At 23.8% G+C, this 17,107-nt stretch overlaps 2 protein-coding genes across 5 annotated transcripts; both read right to left on the bottom strand.

Annotated features, from left to right (window-relative positions):
- Positions 1 to 216: 216 nt before the first annotated feature.
- LOC122715415 (death-associated protein kinase 1-like) lies at positions 217 to 8,030 on the bottom strand. Of its 4 annotated transcripts, none has more exons than XM_043937586.1 (20): positions 7,910 to 8,030; positions 7,182 to 7,260; positions 6,989 to 7,101; positions 6,762 to 6,922; positions 6,577 to 6,697; positions 6,148 to 6,448; positions 5,956 to 6,004; positions 5,379 to 5,495; positions 4,974 to 5,246; positions 4,681 to 4,863; positions 4,481 to 4,595; positions 4,165 to 4,356; positions 3,819 to 4,060; positions 2,602 to 2,691; positions 2,219 to 2,383; positions 1,929 to 2,147; positions 1,622 to 1,801; positions 1,194 to 1,487; positions 803 to 1,125; positions 217 to 722 (listed from the first exon to the last, which is right to left on the bottom strand). In XM_043937586.1, the coding sequence occupies exons 1-20, from the start codon at positions 7,950 to 7,952 to the stop codon at positions 560 to 562; spliced, it is 3,423 nt and encodes a 1,140-aa protein (XP_043793521.1). In that variant the 5' UTR covers positions 7,953 to 8,030; the 3' UTR covers positions 217 to 559. The 4 variants fall into 4 exon arrangements, with proteins under 4 accessions (XP_043793521.1, XP_043793522.1, XP_043793523.1 ...); XM_043937587.1 differs by having other exon boundaries at positions 7,662 to 8,025; XM_043937588.1 differs by having other exon boundaries at positions 7,675 to 8,025.
- An 881-nt stretch (positions 8,031 to 8,911) lies between these two features.
- LOC122715422 (T-complex protein 1 subunit gamma) lies at positions 8,912 to 11,329 on the bottom strand. The gene is made up of 4 exons (XM_043937605.1): positions 11,166 to 11,329; positions 11,015 to 11,076; positions 9,568 to 10,705; positions 8,912 to 9,480 (listed from the first exon to the last, which is right to left on the bottom strand). The coding sequence occupies exons 1-4, from the start codon at positions 11,200 to 11,202 to the stop codon at positions 9,065 to 9,067; spliced, it is 1,653 nt and encodes a 550-aa protein (XP_043793540.1). The 5' UTR covers positions 11,203 to 11,329; the 3' UTR covers positions 8,912 to 9,064.
- Between the last annotated feature and the right edge of the window lie 5,778 nt (positions 11,330 to 17,107).

Raw genomic sequence — 17,107 nt, 5'->3', positions numbered from 1 at the left:
TACAATATAATATCACAATACAAATGCTTATAAATATTTCACAATTAAGAAAAAATTCTAAATATTAATTCTAAATATTAAAAATTAGTACTTTGTTTACGTAGATTTTTGTTAAGTAAATATTTTCAAATATAACAAAAACAGAATTATAAATATTTTTTTTATACTAACAATTATACTTAAATTATGATATATTTCCAGAATCATAAAAGTTCATAAAAAAAATACAGAAATGTAAATTATGCAACTTTTTAACTATATATAAGTGTATATGTATATATTAAAAGGAATATATTAAAAGAACTCTTTTTGTGCCGCTTAAAGTGTGCTCTAATATTTTGATATAAAAGTACACATCAGTGCATGTGCATTTCAATATATCTCTAAATAAGTACACAAACAATATATTATAATTATGTACTTAAGAGCAATGCACAATTTACGTTGGGCGGAAGCGGTGACGTAATAAGTCTATTAAACCCATAACAAGGATGAAAGTTTCTTTCAGAAATCCAGAATTTCAGAAAGTATTAATGCACCATTGATAAATGCAACATTGTCATCTAGAAAGATTAGATCCTGTCTCAGAGTCAGTAGTTGTTGATAATATATATGTTGGTGTATAAGAGAGTAATAAATGTACAGCATCTTCTCGATCAAGAGCTCGTAATTGTTGTATTAAAGATCCTACAGTGCAATCAGCACCAGCCGTGTTAATTAATCTATTAGATAATAAATTTGATAAAATATGAATATTTTATAAAATATAAAATTTATTGTTATGATTAAAAAAATAACTTACCTCAATGTTGGACTGTCTACTGTACTATCTAGCTGAGCAACTCGATCTCCCAAACCTAATCTTACAGCAAGTAAACACCAATCTCTTCCATGACGATCAGGAGGATCGAGCATCTGAGCTAATCTTCTTTGCACAGCAGCTTTAATTTGTTTTATTGGTTGTTTTGGTCCAGGAAGACAATTTTCTATCAAAGGTAATCCACAACCTACTATTTCCCATATACTTTCTTCTCGACTATTTAAAGGATTTTTAAGAGTTGCTTCTTCAAGACCTTTATCAATTAAAGCCGATATAATTGATGTTGGCTCCCAAGAATATATTATCTACAAAATTTAATAGAATTTAATAGAAAATATTGTATTATATTATTTTAGTTTAATAAATAAGTAACCTCATCATATTCGCGAAGTTGACTAGGACTTAGCCAGTATCTTTCAAGTAACATGCCAGGAGCAACTAATTCAATTGTCGTTTCAATAGCATCGAGAATAATACTGAAAAGAGCAAAACACTGAGCACTGGTACCTCGCGGTCCACGTACTCTTATCTCTATACAACTCTGTTCTTCTTCTTCAAAAGTAATAATACTTTCGCAAGGACCGATACATAATTTTGATCCTCTCCACCATTGATATAAATCTGAATTTGATGGATCCCATGTTTGAGTAATTTTTCTTAATTGTGCCTATATATAATATTATATCATTATTAAAAATTTGATTTTAAATATATTATATTTTTTATGATTTTAAATATATTATTTTTATTATCAATAAAAAAAATTAATTAATTGTATAGATATTTGTCATTATTACATACTTGTAAATGTGGAAATACTGCAATCAAATGATATAATGGTGCTTCAGATGGACAAAGACGAAGACCAGTATGAGGCAAAACATTAGAACATGGTTTCCATGGTTCCCATAATCCTGGTAAACGCTCAACAAGATTCAAACATGGTATTTCATATTCTACTTCATCATCATCTACTTCACACTGAAATAAAATTACATATTTTATCATAATTTTATTATAATTTTTATATGATTTTACAATTTTTTTTGATATAAAATTCAAAATAAATATAAAAAAATAAATAAATATTAAATACTTTAATACATACTGGTACACATAAATTTACAGCTTGTAAAGCTTGCAAAGCTTGTCCTGCAGGACAAGGACAACGAGCCTGAAAATCTTCTAAAGCATAAACACCTGTAGTACGACCACCAAGACGTCCTCGTTGTTCTAAACTTAATTGCCAATTTATTACATCCTGCCAAAACCATTCTGGACTTAAAACTATTAAATTCCCAGGAAGAAGCATACATTCCCCTAAATTCTAAAAATTAATATATAGTTAATATAATTGTAATTATAAATTACAAAAATTATAATGGTAAAAATACAAACCTGTAACTGTAATCCAAGATGTCTACAATGCTCTAAAGAAACTAATGGATTAATTTTCCTTACTTCCTTCAAAAATTCCTCCTGTGTGAGCATAACTGGAGGTACTTCTAAAGATTGCACATACGATCTCCAAGATTCTGCAAGACCAGTCCATACTAGTGCACTCTATAATAAAATTAGCTATCTTTAATAATAAAATACAGGGAAAAAATATTAGATAATACACTGATGCAGAAAATATATACAAGAATAATTTTTTAATTGCATTGGACAGTAGTGCACGTATGTATTAATGGGATAAAGCATTAGAGCAATTATTAAATAAATTACAGCTTCATTATACGCATTTCACTTTTATCAAAGGAATTGAGAAATAGTTCGACCTGTTTATCAAGATTCGTCAAGGGCACGTACGAGGCCGCAGCCCGCGGCGTGTCACGTCGGAGAATACTTTCTGCAACTTCCGGTCCTTCCTACATCATGCATTGCATGCAGTAAGGCTGATGTTAATAAACGTTAATGACCAAATAATCAGCAACTAAAATATATGTCGTTAGTAAATTGATCACATGATAAAGTGATAGCAGATTTGAGAAAATTTACTTATAATATCTATTTTTTAAGGAATGTGCTTAAATGTCGCAAATAATTATTTTAATCGAAAAGTATGAATAATATAAATTATTATATTTGGTGAGCTTAATTACTTGTACATATATATTAAATCAACCATGCATCATGAAATGATCATGGATTACAGAATCATAACTTCAACCAAAAATATTGCATTATATTTAAGAATGAATGATTTGTTCAACATAGTATTAACATTGCAGGATTTGAAATCAAAGAAATGTGAATCATTTAAACGTAATTAGCACTATGCAAATGAAATGACTCGATTCTGATTAGTTTTGAAAAATGTTAATGCACACATTTATTGCATGCTGTACAAACATTGGCGATATCCCTGTAAAAAAATGTGGAAGTATAATTATGTACATAAATATATTAAGCTGAACCTAAACTTTTTTATATATTATATATTAGGCATAAATTTTCTTAATATATCATTTGATTTTTTTATTTTATTGAACGAGTCGCTCGTGCAACCAAGCATGAAATGATTGCAAATTTTAAGGTTTTCATGTTGAACAATGACTTTTGAATGTAAACCATAAATATTCAAGAGTACTTATTATTATTAATAATATATTTTCTATCTTAGAAAAATTATCAATAATGTAGTAATGGAATAATATATTTAAATATGATTTACATTCTATATTCATAATATAAATAAAATGATTTTGATACAATGATTTTAATTTTCCTAACTTAATATTTTGAATGATGACATGCAATATTTACTTGGTGCATTTTAAAAATTTAATCCAAAATTCAAAATTTAATTCAAAGTCTATTATTATTTTATCAAATTTGATCAAGAATTAATTACGAGTTATTAAAGAATCTCGGTTAAATTGAGAGACTCGTAATAATAGTTTTTAATTTATAATAATTAAATAATATAAAAAAATTATTTTATAATATGTGTAAAAAATATGACAAATGTTATAAATATGTATAATCACTTCACCTCTAAAAATTCCATCCTTGCATTATTCAAGTAAGATCTTAGAAGTTTCAGACCAGGACTAGAAGGATTAGTTGCATCCACTGCGACCATTTGTGGTTCATCTCCCAAAATTGGAGTGAACTCTTTTAAAAAAGGTAATAGTGGGGCAAGTAGACTACCACTATTTGAATTTGGGGCAAGAGGTTCTGGAGCATAAGTACCAACCAAAATTACTTTTAAATCATTATATTTACCACCAAAACCTATTATATAAAAAATTAAATATCAATATTTTTTATTTGAAAAATCTATATATAATAAATAATTATGTTTATATATATTTCTTGTAATAGATTATTTAACTTACCAAAATTAGTTGATGCAATACGATCTGAAATAAATCGTAACCAAAATTTTACTTGCTGAAGTTGTACAGTAAGTGGTTCTCTCAGACTAACTGTAATAAGATGTACAGCAGGTTGTTGAAAAGTAAGTACATAATGATAAGATGCTAAAAATTCTTCGCGACCGCACAATTCCCAAAAAATACATTCTCCACCTTAAATTTATAAACATTAATTAATTAATAACATGTCTTATCAAGATAATTAAATTGAACATATATATATATATATATATATATCTTTGTTTATACAAAAAAAATGAAAATTCATGTTTCTCACCTACATTACCGCGACTCCATTCTACTCCTTGTGTACCTTCATATTCACTATCACTATATTCGAAACTAAGTGAACCATGTTTACTAGTTACATCTAATTCAATACTTGGTTCTCTCTATAAAATTTCAATAAAAGTGACTTATGTCATCAATATACTAAATAAATATATATGCTTTTGTTTTAAATTATTAAAAAAATACCTTTGCAGTATAATTCTGACTTCTTGATCTTCTAAAAAATCCGAAACTAAAAATACCCGATTTTAAAGAATTTATTAAAGATGATTTTCCTGATGCACAATGTCCTAAAAGTCTTATATGTAAACGATCTATTGGTCTATGTGTTGGCTGTAGCTGTTTAATATAATTTTCACGTTGAATGGGCTAAAATAATAATATAATAATAATAATATAATAATAATTAATAATATTAATGTAAAACATACAATGTAAAACATACATGTCAAATATTAAAAGATGATTTAATAACATACATTTCGAAGTTTATCCAACAATGATGCAATATCAGGATGTCCATATTTGATTGCTGTCACATCTGCTCTAATTCCACGATTTGTTTTATCAACGTCACAACCAGCAAGGCACAAATGTCTAACAAGATTAATGAAACCATATCTAGCAGCCACATGTAATGGTGTTAAGCCCTTTTTATTTGGTGTATCCAAGTCTATTCCATTTTCTATTAAAAAAGTAACCATTCCTTCATCTCCTGTTTCACAAGCTATATGTAAAAGCGTATCTTCCTTCTATGTGAAAAAACAAAATTATTTATACTTTATTTACATCATATATATATATATATATATATATATATATATATATAGTTATATAGTTTATATAGTTTACATAGTTCAAAAATATATATGAAAAAATCTTACAGAATCTTTCACATTTAATGGTGCTCCTTGCAGTAATAATTGAGACACAGCTTCAACACAGCCTCGTTTAACAGCACTAATCATTGCTCCACCAAGACCTTGAGAGGCTTCCGACTCCTACAGAAAAACAAAAAAATTATTCAGTATTGTTATTTTACATACATGTTATGTTTCATAATCAATTATATTACAATATACAATTATAAAATCATATATTTTTATGTACAAATAATAATAAAAATTTTTTGTAAAAAATGAATTACTATGGATAACATTTCTATAATATAAAATTATGTAAAAAATAATAGATATTGTTTTTAAAATATATAAGGTACACATATATTGAATAAAAAAATGTATTATATTTAACTTAATAATGTATATTCTGTGAAAAATAATGTGTATGTATGATGTATAATTGGTATGTAACTGTACAGATGATACTGACATTAGTCACACGATGTACATAAATAAACGTTATTTCATAAAAAATCAAAAAAATAATGTGAGTGATTGAAAATTATAGTCAGCTCTGGCAATTACAAAGGAAATTATAATATTGCATTCAGGAACAGACCGTGAGGATCCAAGGATGTTTAAGGCACGATTCTGCAGTTCCTCTTTCTCTGAAAATCAAATTTTTTATTGCTATTTTATCTTAAATCAATTTTATCATATTATATATATATATATATATATATCATTTATTATATATATATATCTCGCAATTAAAATTTTTAATATTGTTTTTAAATTTCTTAATACTTACTTTGGATCCTTGATCAACAAGGATCGTATGAAATCTTTGGCAATTTCAGATACTGTACTGAAATATTCATTATCAAACTGATATTGACAAGCAGCAACATTCGCATAAGTTTCTTGTTTATCTTCGCCTAGAAATGGTGATGCACCACTTAAAAGAATATATGTCAAAACACCTACTGCCCAAAGATCAGTTCCCAAACTGAGTGGTTCATAATTTACAATTTCAGGAGCAACAAACTCAGGTGTACCAAATAATGCTCTATGTTCAGATCCAGGTACTAATCGATGTGAGAGCCCTAGATCTATATTAAAAATCAAAATATATAAATATTTATTATACATATTTGTATTTAATATAATATATAATACAGTATATATATGCATTTATATATTATATTAATAAAAGAATTATTATTATTCATTAATTTACCTATTAATTTTATACTTGGCATTGGTGGTGGAGTTGATAAAAGGATATTTTCAGGTTTAATATCTAAATGAGCAACTTGATGAGAATGTAAATGACTAAGTGCCATTAAAACTTGACGAACCTACAAAAACTTTAATTTTTTAGTATTTATTTCATATTAATTGTATCTAGTAACAATTACGAACCACATGTGCAGCTTCTAATTCACCAGATGGTACCCAATGAAAAAGTTCTCCTCCTGAAATTAATTCTAAAAGTAAAACAACTGTTGTGCCTGTATCAACAACTTTGTGCAATGAAACAATATTTGGATGTCTTAGTCGTGCTAATAAACCTGCTTCTCGAGCTACAACAAAAATTGAATAATTACTTTTTTTAAAAACATATTATAAATGTATATGAATATTCATACCAATATCTGCAGCTGCCACACCTCTGGCAACTCGTCTTTTTCTCATAATTTTGGCAGCATAAAAATCTCCAGTCTTTATTTCCATACATTTTCGTACTATTGCAAATTGTCCTCTGTAAATTATAATTATGTATGTGTTTTTAAATTAAAATATTTATTATGAATATAAATTAAATATTATATATTGACTTACTTGCCAATTTCTTCCAACAGTTTATAGTTTTTTTCAATTGGTTCATGGTGAACCTCCATTAAAGTGTCCCACTCAGGGCCTATTTAATATAAATTTTTATATGAAAAAAAGATTTTACTTATGTCATTTTATCAATATGAAAAATATGAAATTATTAATTTTTTTAATAAATAGAAAATTTAAAATAAACTTGAATATTAAAATAAAATTATTAATTAAAATAGAAAATAAATTTATATGAATATAATATTCTTTTAAATATCCATATTTAAATATAACAAAAATATGAATGTTTAATATATAACAAAATAAACACTTTATTTCTATATGAACAAATTATTTTAAGAAACATTATTTGTAAATATTTTTTAATGCAAATAGAAAAAACACAATAAAAATAATGTTCTTTAATCTTTTAAAATCAATACATGATACTATACAATGATAATTATTTATTAATAGTCGTTGTTCAAAACTAACAGAACATAGACACCTGTCAATCCTGTAGTAAACAGATATGAAAATCACTTCCGTACACACGTAGCCACGTGGATATATTTTCATTAAGATCAGAATGATTGTGTATTAAAAACGTTGTTGATACGCTTTGCATCTCTTGATTATATTGAATTGTAAAGAAATATTAAACATCTGCCAGCCTTGACAGAAACATCGACACTATATTACGTAGAAAGATTAAAAACAATTGAAAGGAAGTCGGTTTTTACCACCGTTCGAAGTTCCCAATTGGCGAGACGTGCCTGGCATCATCTCACACTCATGCTCATCGTTCAGTCTATTCGAACAGTTTTAAGTTTCGCAAAGAGCCGTTACGAAAATTGTGTCCCATTCGTCGGCCTTCACTCATGCCGGCCACCCTACACACACAATCGATATACCTGTGTCGCGTGAAACGCCACCTTCTTCAAAATGCATCGCAATCTCATAAAACCTTTCCTAATTTCTAAATTATTTTACATAATTCATTTTTTAAATCAGTAACATCATTAGGTTCATTTTTAATCATTCGATCATTATTATTAATCTATTATCATTTAAAAATCATAAATTAATATTGTATTATAACTGAAATATTGCTTTAAAAAGTAAGATAATAAATAAAATAGAATATTATTAGAAATTATTTAATTAAAGTTTTACAATTTGTGAAAAAAGTTAATTTATAATTATTTGAAACCAAATATAAATACTGAATCATTTATTTTATTTAATAAATAAATTATTTTTTAATTAAAAATTTTTTTCAAAAAAAATCTTAATATTTTATTTAATAATAATAATAATAATAATATTTTATTATGAAATAATAAAATATTCAAGTTACATAAGATATATCTACATATATACATAAAAAATTTTTATTTCAAAATATTGCTTAATTTAATTAATTAATGTAATAAAATATGTAATAAAATATAATGTAATCTAAGTTATAAATATATAAAAGTTCAAAAGATAATATTTACTTTGATTAAAAACAATTTATTAATGATTATTAATACATGTGCATATTGTTAATTTATTAATATATTTAATAATAATATTACAATTATACAAAAATAATTCTTAAATATATAATTAATGATATAAAATAATTATCTTAAAATAATTATTAATGATATAAGTAGAATAGTTAGTTTTTTAGAGAATAAGGAAAGGTATATAGAAAAGCAAATTAATGAAAATATAAATAAATAAATATAGTGTTATATCTGTCTTTAATACTTCATCAAAGTATTTTTATTATTATGAAAATGCATACAGATAGACAAATGATATTTTCTATAAATATGAAGTTTAATGAAATTATCATATGTAATTATTAAATGTTAACAAATAAAAGCTTTCCAAGCAATATAAATTTAATCTTTCATAGATTCTTCTGAAACTTGTGCAGGTGGAGTAGGCTCATTATCTGCCTTCTTCTTTTTACTTCCTGATACAATATCATCAATTCGTAGCAATAAAATAGCAGTTTCAATAGCTGTTTTATATGTTTGCAATTTCACAGATAAGGGTTCCCAAATACCATGTTCTTTCATATCTACTAATTGACCAGTTTCTCCATCAATACCCCATGTCATTCCTTCAGTAGCATGTTTTGCACGTAATGCAGTTAAAGTTCTGATAGTATTTGCTCCACAATTTTGTGCAAGAGTTCTTGGAATTATTTCTAATGCTTGTGCTACAGCTTTATAAGGCCATTGTTCTACACCTGCAAGTCTTGCTGCTTTTTCTGTTAAAAGTCTTGATACTGCCATTTCCACAGCTCCTCCACCTTTAATAATATATAAATATAAATACAATATACATAACATATTTTATATAGCTATATATATTATTCTAATGGCAAATTATTAATTACCTGGTACTAATTTAGGTTCAATAAGAAGATTCCTTGCAACATGAAGTGCATCCTGTAAGTTTCTTTCAGTTTCATTTAATACATCTTTACTGGCACCTCTCAAAATTATAGTACATGCTTTAGGATCTTTACATTCTGTAATAAAGCAAAAGTATTCATCACCAACTTTCTTGATTTCAAAAAGACCAGCTCTAGTACCAACATCTTCATCTCGCAATTCTTCTGTACGATTAACAACAGTTGCACCACAAGCTCTAGCAATTCTATTAATATCACTTTTTCTCAATCTACGAATAGCAGAAATTCCAGCTTTAACAAGATAATGTTGTGCTAAATCCGAAACTCCTTTCTCTGTAATTACTACATCAGGTTTTACAGATATGATATCTTCACACATTTTCTTAACAAATTCTTCTTCTAATTCCAAAATCCTGGTAAAATCTGTATCTTTCATTATTTCTATATTGGTTTGAGATTCTCCTTTTTTATATTCCAAGGAACAATCCAATAAAACTATTCTTGGATTTTTAATATGTCTTCTCATTTTTGGATGAGTAACATCTTTATTAAACATCACTCCCTTAAGAACAGTGCTATCTTCAATAGTACCACCTGGAATTTTTTCTACTTTTGCATAACGCTTTATATCTATTTCTCTTCTGCCATTTTCTTCAAGCAAAACAGTGTAAACTGCATCTAAAGCTATCTGACATGCTAATTCACACCAACGTCCAATAAATTTAGTTCTGACACAGGAATTAATAACTTGAATCATTTTATTTTTATCATTGCAATCCAGATCAATGCTCACTTGTTCATTAAGAATAGTAACTATATCTTCCAAAGCTTGACGATATGCTCTTATTATAACAGTAGGATGCATATTTTGTTCCAAAAAAGGTTCAGCAGTAGCTAGAATTTCTCCTGCCAATACAATGACTGAAGTAGTACCATCTCCAACTTCTTCATCTTGGGTTCTAGCTATTTCTATCATAGATTTCCCAGCAGGATGTTGTACTGTTATTTCACGTAATATAGCATTCCCATCATTAGTCATAACTATACCTCCCATTGGATCCATTAACATTTTTAACATTGCTTGTGGTCCCAGACATGTTCTAATGACATCTGCAATTGCCTTTTAACAAAAATATAATATTAAAAAATTCATTTTCAAATTCAAATTCAGTCAAGCATTTATTATTCTATATGTATTTATTTAAAAAAATTTAAATATAATATAAAATTAAATTTATTTCAAAATTAAAAAATTGAAAATTAAAACAAATATTTGGTATATAAATTATAAATATTATTTAAATATAATATAATTGTAAGTACTATACTTATTAATACAGAATGTATTAAATAATAAAAATACATATGAGCGTGCAAATATTTAATGAAAGTTTTAAAAAATAAATATAAAAATATGCATAAAACTTACTTTTCCAGCTTGTATATTTTCTCTCTGAACTTTTCGGCCAACATCCCGTTTTGTATTTTGACCTGCAATAATCAAAGCACACGACATCATGAATTTTCTCACTTCACTATTCAAATAAATGAAAATCAAAATTGTCATTGTTTCTACATACTTAAAACTACGATCGGAGCAGCTCCTGGACCAAACATTTTTCTTCAATTTTTTTAGTACTTTTATTAAATATTGTGTTAGAAAACGATATTTAATACACGTCCGACTTTTCCAGAACAAAATGAAAGACGAGACCTTGTAACAATTGGTTAGAAATGAGAATCACGGTTGAAGAATAATTCTAGACAATACGACGAATATACACTTTAATAAAATGTATAATACCAACAAAAATACAAAATGTCCCTATAATTATCTTTACTATTTATTTTATTAAAAAATTCTTTTAAAATGTATAACAATAATATATATTAAAATATTTTTTTAATTTCATTTTTATTTAAACTTTATTTTGAAATATTAAAAATTGTTAATTTGTTTTTTATCTTTTAATAGTTTTTGAGGATTAGAATCTAAAAATATCAATTTCAAATTTAACAATCCATTAATTCCAAATAATTTTTTAATTTATAAAATTAAAAAAAAATAAAAGTTATTCATATATAAAATTAGTGATTTAAAATATATTTAACAAATTATTAAAATGCTATATTGATTTAATCTATAATTTATTCAATGAACGAAATTATTGTCTAAATGAAATCATTTAAGCGGGAAATCAAATTTGATTGCACACATATTTTGTTTTTCTGATTTATCTACTCAATATATATAATGATTGTTGCAATGATTGTTTCTTTGTTACAAATCGATTCGATATTGAAGTAAAAGTAATTTTTAAAATATTAATCACTACTAATATTACTGGAAAAAAAAGATATTTTAATTAATCCTATTATTATATTATATCCTAATATCCCATATTTATAATATATATAAATATATTTCAGAATATATTTCAGAATAACTAATATATTTCAGAAATATTTAAAAATACATGTATGTGTATGTATGCGTATAAGTAAGTATTTATATAAATGATAAATTTATTAAAACATATTATAGAACTAAAAAGATAATCAAAATCAATATTTAAGTTTTATATAAAATTGCTATTTTAATTATTTTAAGTCTAAATAAAATCTAATAAATAAAATATAATAAATTTTTTAAATTTCTGAATATTTTTATGACAAAAACAGTTGTGCCTTTATTTAATTTTTAATATTATTTTATTATATCAAATTAATTAAATAAATAATTTGTAAATACATACAAATATTTGTACAATATCGAAAAATCGAAAAAAACATTGAATTTATTTATATCCATAATTAATAAAAATATGATATCATTAAAATTATATTTATATAATTATTAAATAATATATTTATATAATATATAATATAATAGTCCGTATATTTTTGAGAATCATTGTACATTTTAATATGAAATTCTATATTTTGTTACGTTTATAAGATAATTTATTCTATATTATATTTGGAATTTTATATCGAAATCACAAACTAGATAAGAATTTATATCTAATGATCTATATCAAAGTAACTTTTTAATTCTAATTATAGTTGTAGTTTTATTTTGCATTGAATCAATAAAATTTGAAAGAGACTAAAATGATAAGAAAAAGAACTCTGAAATTACTAAATCGAGAAACAAAAATACATTATTACATTTATTCTATATCTCATCTCTAATGTTAAATCTAACTTATAAGTAAATCTTACTTTATGTATAATCATTGTCCAATGATATCGTGTTTTGCCATTCATTGAATGTTAGTATTCGCTGTTAATCGGTTGTGATTGTAACATTGCACAGAAATCGCTGAAAGCCAATCTATAGTACCAATTACCATCGTTAGATAGCTCTAAGTGTCGTATCTTCGTTAGCCTATGCTATGTTATCTATGCTAGCAGGTATAATAATATATTATATGAAATCGCAAAACGATTTTTACCCGGTTTCTTTCGTAAAGCATCTATTTCTAGTTTAATTGCAATGTCAATAATTGATCACTTTTGTGTATTTCGGTTTTTTTGTATCAATGTAACAAAGACTTGATTTTTTAATTTTCAATTCTTCCGGATTTCTAATAATTTTATCATCGAACTAAATCAAGTAATTACCATTATTTATTATCGAAATATGATTATACATTTTCTTCAGTCTAGCAATACTATCTATAGTTAATTATTAGTAGCAGTAACTACTAATTTAAATTTTAATTAAAATAATTTTAATTAAACTATATTATATTGTATAAAATAATTTGTGTAATAAAATAATTTAAATAATAAATAATCAGTTAATATGTAGAATTAGTTTTAAAAAAAATAAAGATTTTCAAGATTATTTTAAATTTTAATCACAATTCCATCACTTATAAGTATTTCTTACCATCAAATAAACTTGCTCTTGTGTTATCGTTACAACTTATGTATTATCTTTAATAAAAAACTAATAATAAATTCATTTTCAATAATATTAGATGACAAATTTTTTGAAAAAATAATGCTACTAATAATTCAAAAGATAAAAAAAAATAACAATTCATCCAAAAAGGAAATTTTAGGAAATTTTTAGGAAATTTTTTAATAATTTTAATAATTAATTAATTTTTTTAATCAAAGAAAAAGTATAGCTATTCGGTATATGTATATATTGTTTAAATTTCAATCCAGAATAAATCGAAAGTAGAATATAAAAAGATGAAGGAAGTATAAAAGAAAGAAAAAGAAAAAAAAATCAAAATAAATAGAATACGAGCAATAACTTCGTGACTTGTAGCATAGCAGATGATATATTATATATGATGACTACGAATACCATGGAAATAAAGATTTATGATATGATACAAATATGTAAAAAAAATAAATTTTCAGAAAATTAAAAGAAAAATAATTTTCAATTCATTTGAAAATGATTCTTGTATCATAGAATTGAAAAAACAAATAGCAGACATCGAAAGCATCTTAGAAATGTTAATCAACGCAAATATATTCAAATAATTAGAAGAAAAGTCTATATCACAGTCAAATTTGAATTAGAAGAAACAAAAATTAAAAAAAATAAGATGAAGACTTATTTACTAATACAAAACAAATGCAGAGATGAAGAAATTATATAAGAAATTGTATTAATAAAAAGAATTAAAGCAAATAAATATATGCAATTCAAGTTTTGATATTAAAAATATAGTAGAATTTTTTCATTTATCCTATAAAATCAAAAACTTCATAAATCAAAGATTTATAAATGTCCCGTAGCTCTAATGATCATAATTATTTTTATTTTTTTATTTAATATTCATTTTCATACAAGTCATTAAATATATTATATGTATAAATAATATATTATAAATATATTATAATAATATATTATAAATAATTATAATTTGATTAATGATAGAGATATTCAATTTTCGTTAACCATTTCTTATCAATAAAATCGATCTTGTCAATTCGTAATTTATAGAATCAATAAATTCTTGTAGCTCATCCCTTCTATCCGAGACAATCTCATAAAAATTCAAAGAATACAGAATTTCAATTCAGAATAACATATACAAAATAAATCAGAATCTATAATTAATGTACATAACATAATTGTGGAATATAATGAATTTCACAAGCATAAAAAGATCTTTCAATTTAGAATTAGAAATAAAAAAACTAGTCGACAAAAGTCTGAAAAATCTTATGATTATTGCGAGCATTAATAACAAGAAATTCAGAAAATGAAAGTAAATCGATTCTTAATGAATTGATGATTATGCAAGTGAAAGCATTAATATATTCATGGAATAACTTGATTCTAGAAGCCAAAAAAAACTCCAAAAATATACAAAAATATCGATTGAAACTTATTTATTAAGTTATAATTTAAATTCATGTTAGGTAAAATGAGACAGAAATAAAATACAATAAAGTTTTGCAGCTTCCTTTGATGTCTTTAATAAAAAAATCTGCTCTTTATAGTATAATATGATTAGATTTTCTCTATATTAAATCTTTAGTTTTTGAAATAAATTGAAGAAAATAACAATTAAATTAAATCAAACCATCAAATTTAAATAAAAAAAAAGCATATTCACATCAATACAGATAGAAAAAAAGAAAAATAGAAAAAAATAGAAAAAAAATAGAAAAATAGAAAGAAGTTCAAATCTATAATGAACTTATTATGATTTATATAATGTTCTAATTAGTTTAAGAACGGAAATATAAATACTATTAATGGCTTTTTAATTTTCTTTTCGATTTCTCTGAATTATTTTATGCAATAGGGAATAAAATTCTCGGAACCAGACAAAGATTATAAAAGATCGAAGATTATATAAATAATATTTATATTATTATTAAAAATTTATAAAATGATCTGCTATTAAAATTAATTTACTGTTAATAGATATAGTCTACGAAATATATAAAACAAAATATATTCAAGAATGAATCGAATGTTATTTTATTAAAAAAATTGGATATAATTTAAAATTATAATTTAAAATTATTATATAATCTATAGTTTTATATATATATATATATATATATATAAAATATATATATATATATCACTGTCATACGTTATATACAGCATTATAAAATTCTGCTATTATCACGATCAGATTTTAGAAAAAGAAGGTCATACACTGATAACATCACGAACCTTAATATATTTATACAAACAAATCTAATCAATAATTAGAATATCTTTCATAGATATTAATGCAATTCTATAGCGCAGTGATTAAAAAACTGTTCTAATCGATTCATAATTTTAAATTAATATTATTTAATAAATTTATTTTATTTAATTGATATTTTTAATCTTATTGTAGCAAATGTATATATTGTCTAATACTAAATTGTATACTATATATATATATATGTGTTTGTATGTGTATTAAATAATAAAGAGAAAATAATAAATATTTTAATATTATAATATAAGTTGATACTTTCACTAAAATCTTAAAATATATAATATTGAGTATATAATATATATTAATATATAAAATATATAATATTGAGTAAATAAATATATACATTTATCACATTTTAAAGTTTTATTGCAATATATTTATATATTATATATACTATATGAGATATATGAGAATATTGTATATCAAAATATCTATATGAAATAAATCAAATATATAAAAATATATATATATGCTGCATATATAAAATTAAGATCTTATTGCAACTTTTAAAATCCGAATTTTATATTTTATATACAATATTGAAATATTTAATCAATTTAAATCCATTATTTAAATATTAATCTTTTATTTTTAAAATTGAATAATAATTAATATTCATAATCATGTTCGTATACATAGTTTTTATAATAATTTTAATATGTATTTATATATCTAGATAATAAGAATCCTGATTATTAAATTAATTCATATAAATTAAACATGTGTAATAAACAATCTGAATAATTATCCTATCTCCATAAATAAAATAATAGTTATAAATCTATTAATATAATAATAATCATTTCAAATATTAATATTAATAATAATAATAATAATAATAATAATAATAATAATAATAATAATAATAATAATAATGTAAAAACAGATTATAATATACATTAATATTTAATAATATTTTTTATAATAAATATTTAATTCAAAATGAATAAACTTGTAATTTCCATAAATGAAAATATCATTTTGTTTCTTTTTTACACATCATATAATTTTATCATATTAAGTCTTTCAATGAGGAAATAAACATTTTTTTCTTTTTTCTGCTTCAATTTTAAATAACACTAGTAATATTCTATTAGTAATAGTATCTATTAGTAATAGTAAGTATATACAAACACGCCTACACTTATATACTCTTTAAGCGATAATCGATACATTTTTTTTTTACAAAAGCGTGCAAAAAGTGTTTCTCGCGTGACAAAGTCGTAATAAGAATTACGAAATTAAGAGTTCGGAATGAAGGCTATTTGTAAGAGGAGGGGCAACCACTCACAAAACTATCCATGTTCGAGCAGCTGTCG

The sequence above is a fragment of the Apis laboriosa genome, unplaced genomic scaffold (genome assembly GCF_014066325.1).
Source record: "Apis laboriosa isolate Shangri-la unplaced genomic scaffold, ASM1406632v1 scaffold35_cov144, whole genome shotgun sequence".
In the NCBI taxonomy this organism is placed as follows: domain Eukaryota; kingdom Metazoa; phylum Arthropoda; class Insecta; order Hymenoptera; family Apidae; genus Apis; species Apis laboriosa.
This window is presented reverse-complemented; position numbering and strand designations above follow the sequence as displayed.

Excerpts from the sequence above, each read along its gene's own strand:
- LOC122715415 (XM_043937586.1), bottom strand. The coding sequence starts at position 7,952 with ATGATGCCAGGCACGTCTCGCCAATTGGGAACTTCGAACGGTG. Across the intron at positions 7,102-7,181 it reads CTGTTGGAAGAAATTGGCAA|AGGACAATTTGCAATAGTAC; the intron begins GTAAGTCAATAT and ends TATAATTTACAG. Across the intron at positions 5,247-5,378 it reads CATTAAATGTGAAAGATTCT|AAGGAAGATACGCTTTTACA; the intron begins GTAAGATTTTTT and ends TTTTTCACATAG.
- LOC122715422 (XM_043937605.1), bottom strand. The coding sequence starts at position 11,202 with ATGTTTGGTCCAGGAGCTGCTCCGATCGTAGTTTTAA. Across the intron at positions 10,706-11,014 it reads AAAATATACAAGCTGGAAAA|GCAATTGCAGATGTCATTAG; the intron begins GTAAGTTTTATG and ends TTTTGTTAAAAG. Across the intron at positions 9,481-9,567 it reads TGAACCTAAATTAGTACCAG|GTGGAGGAGCTGTGGAAATG; the intron begins GTAATTAATAAT and ends ATATTATTAAAG.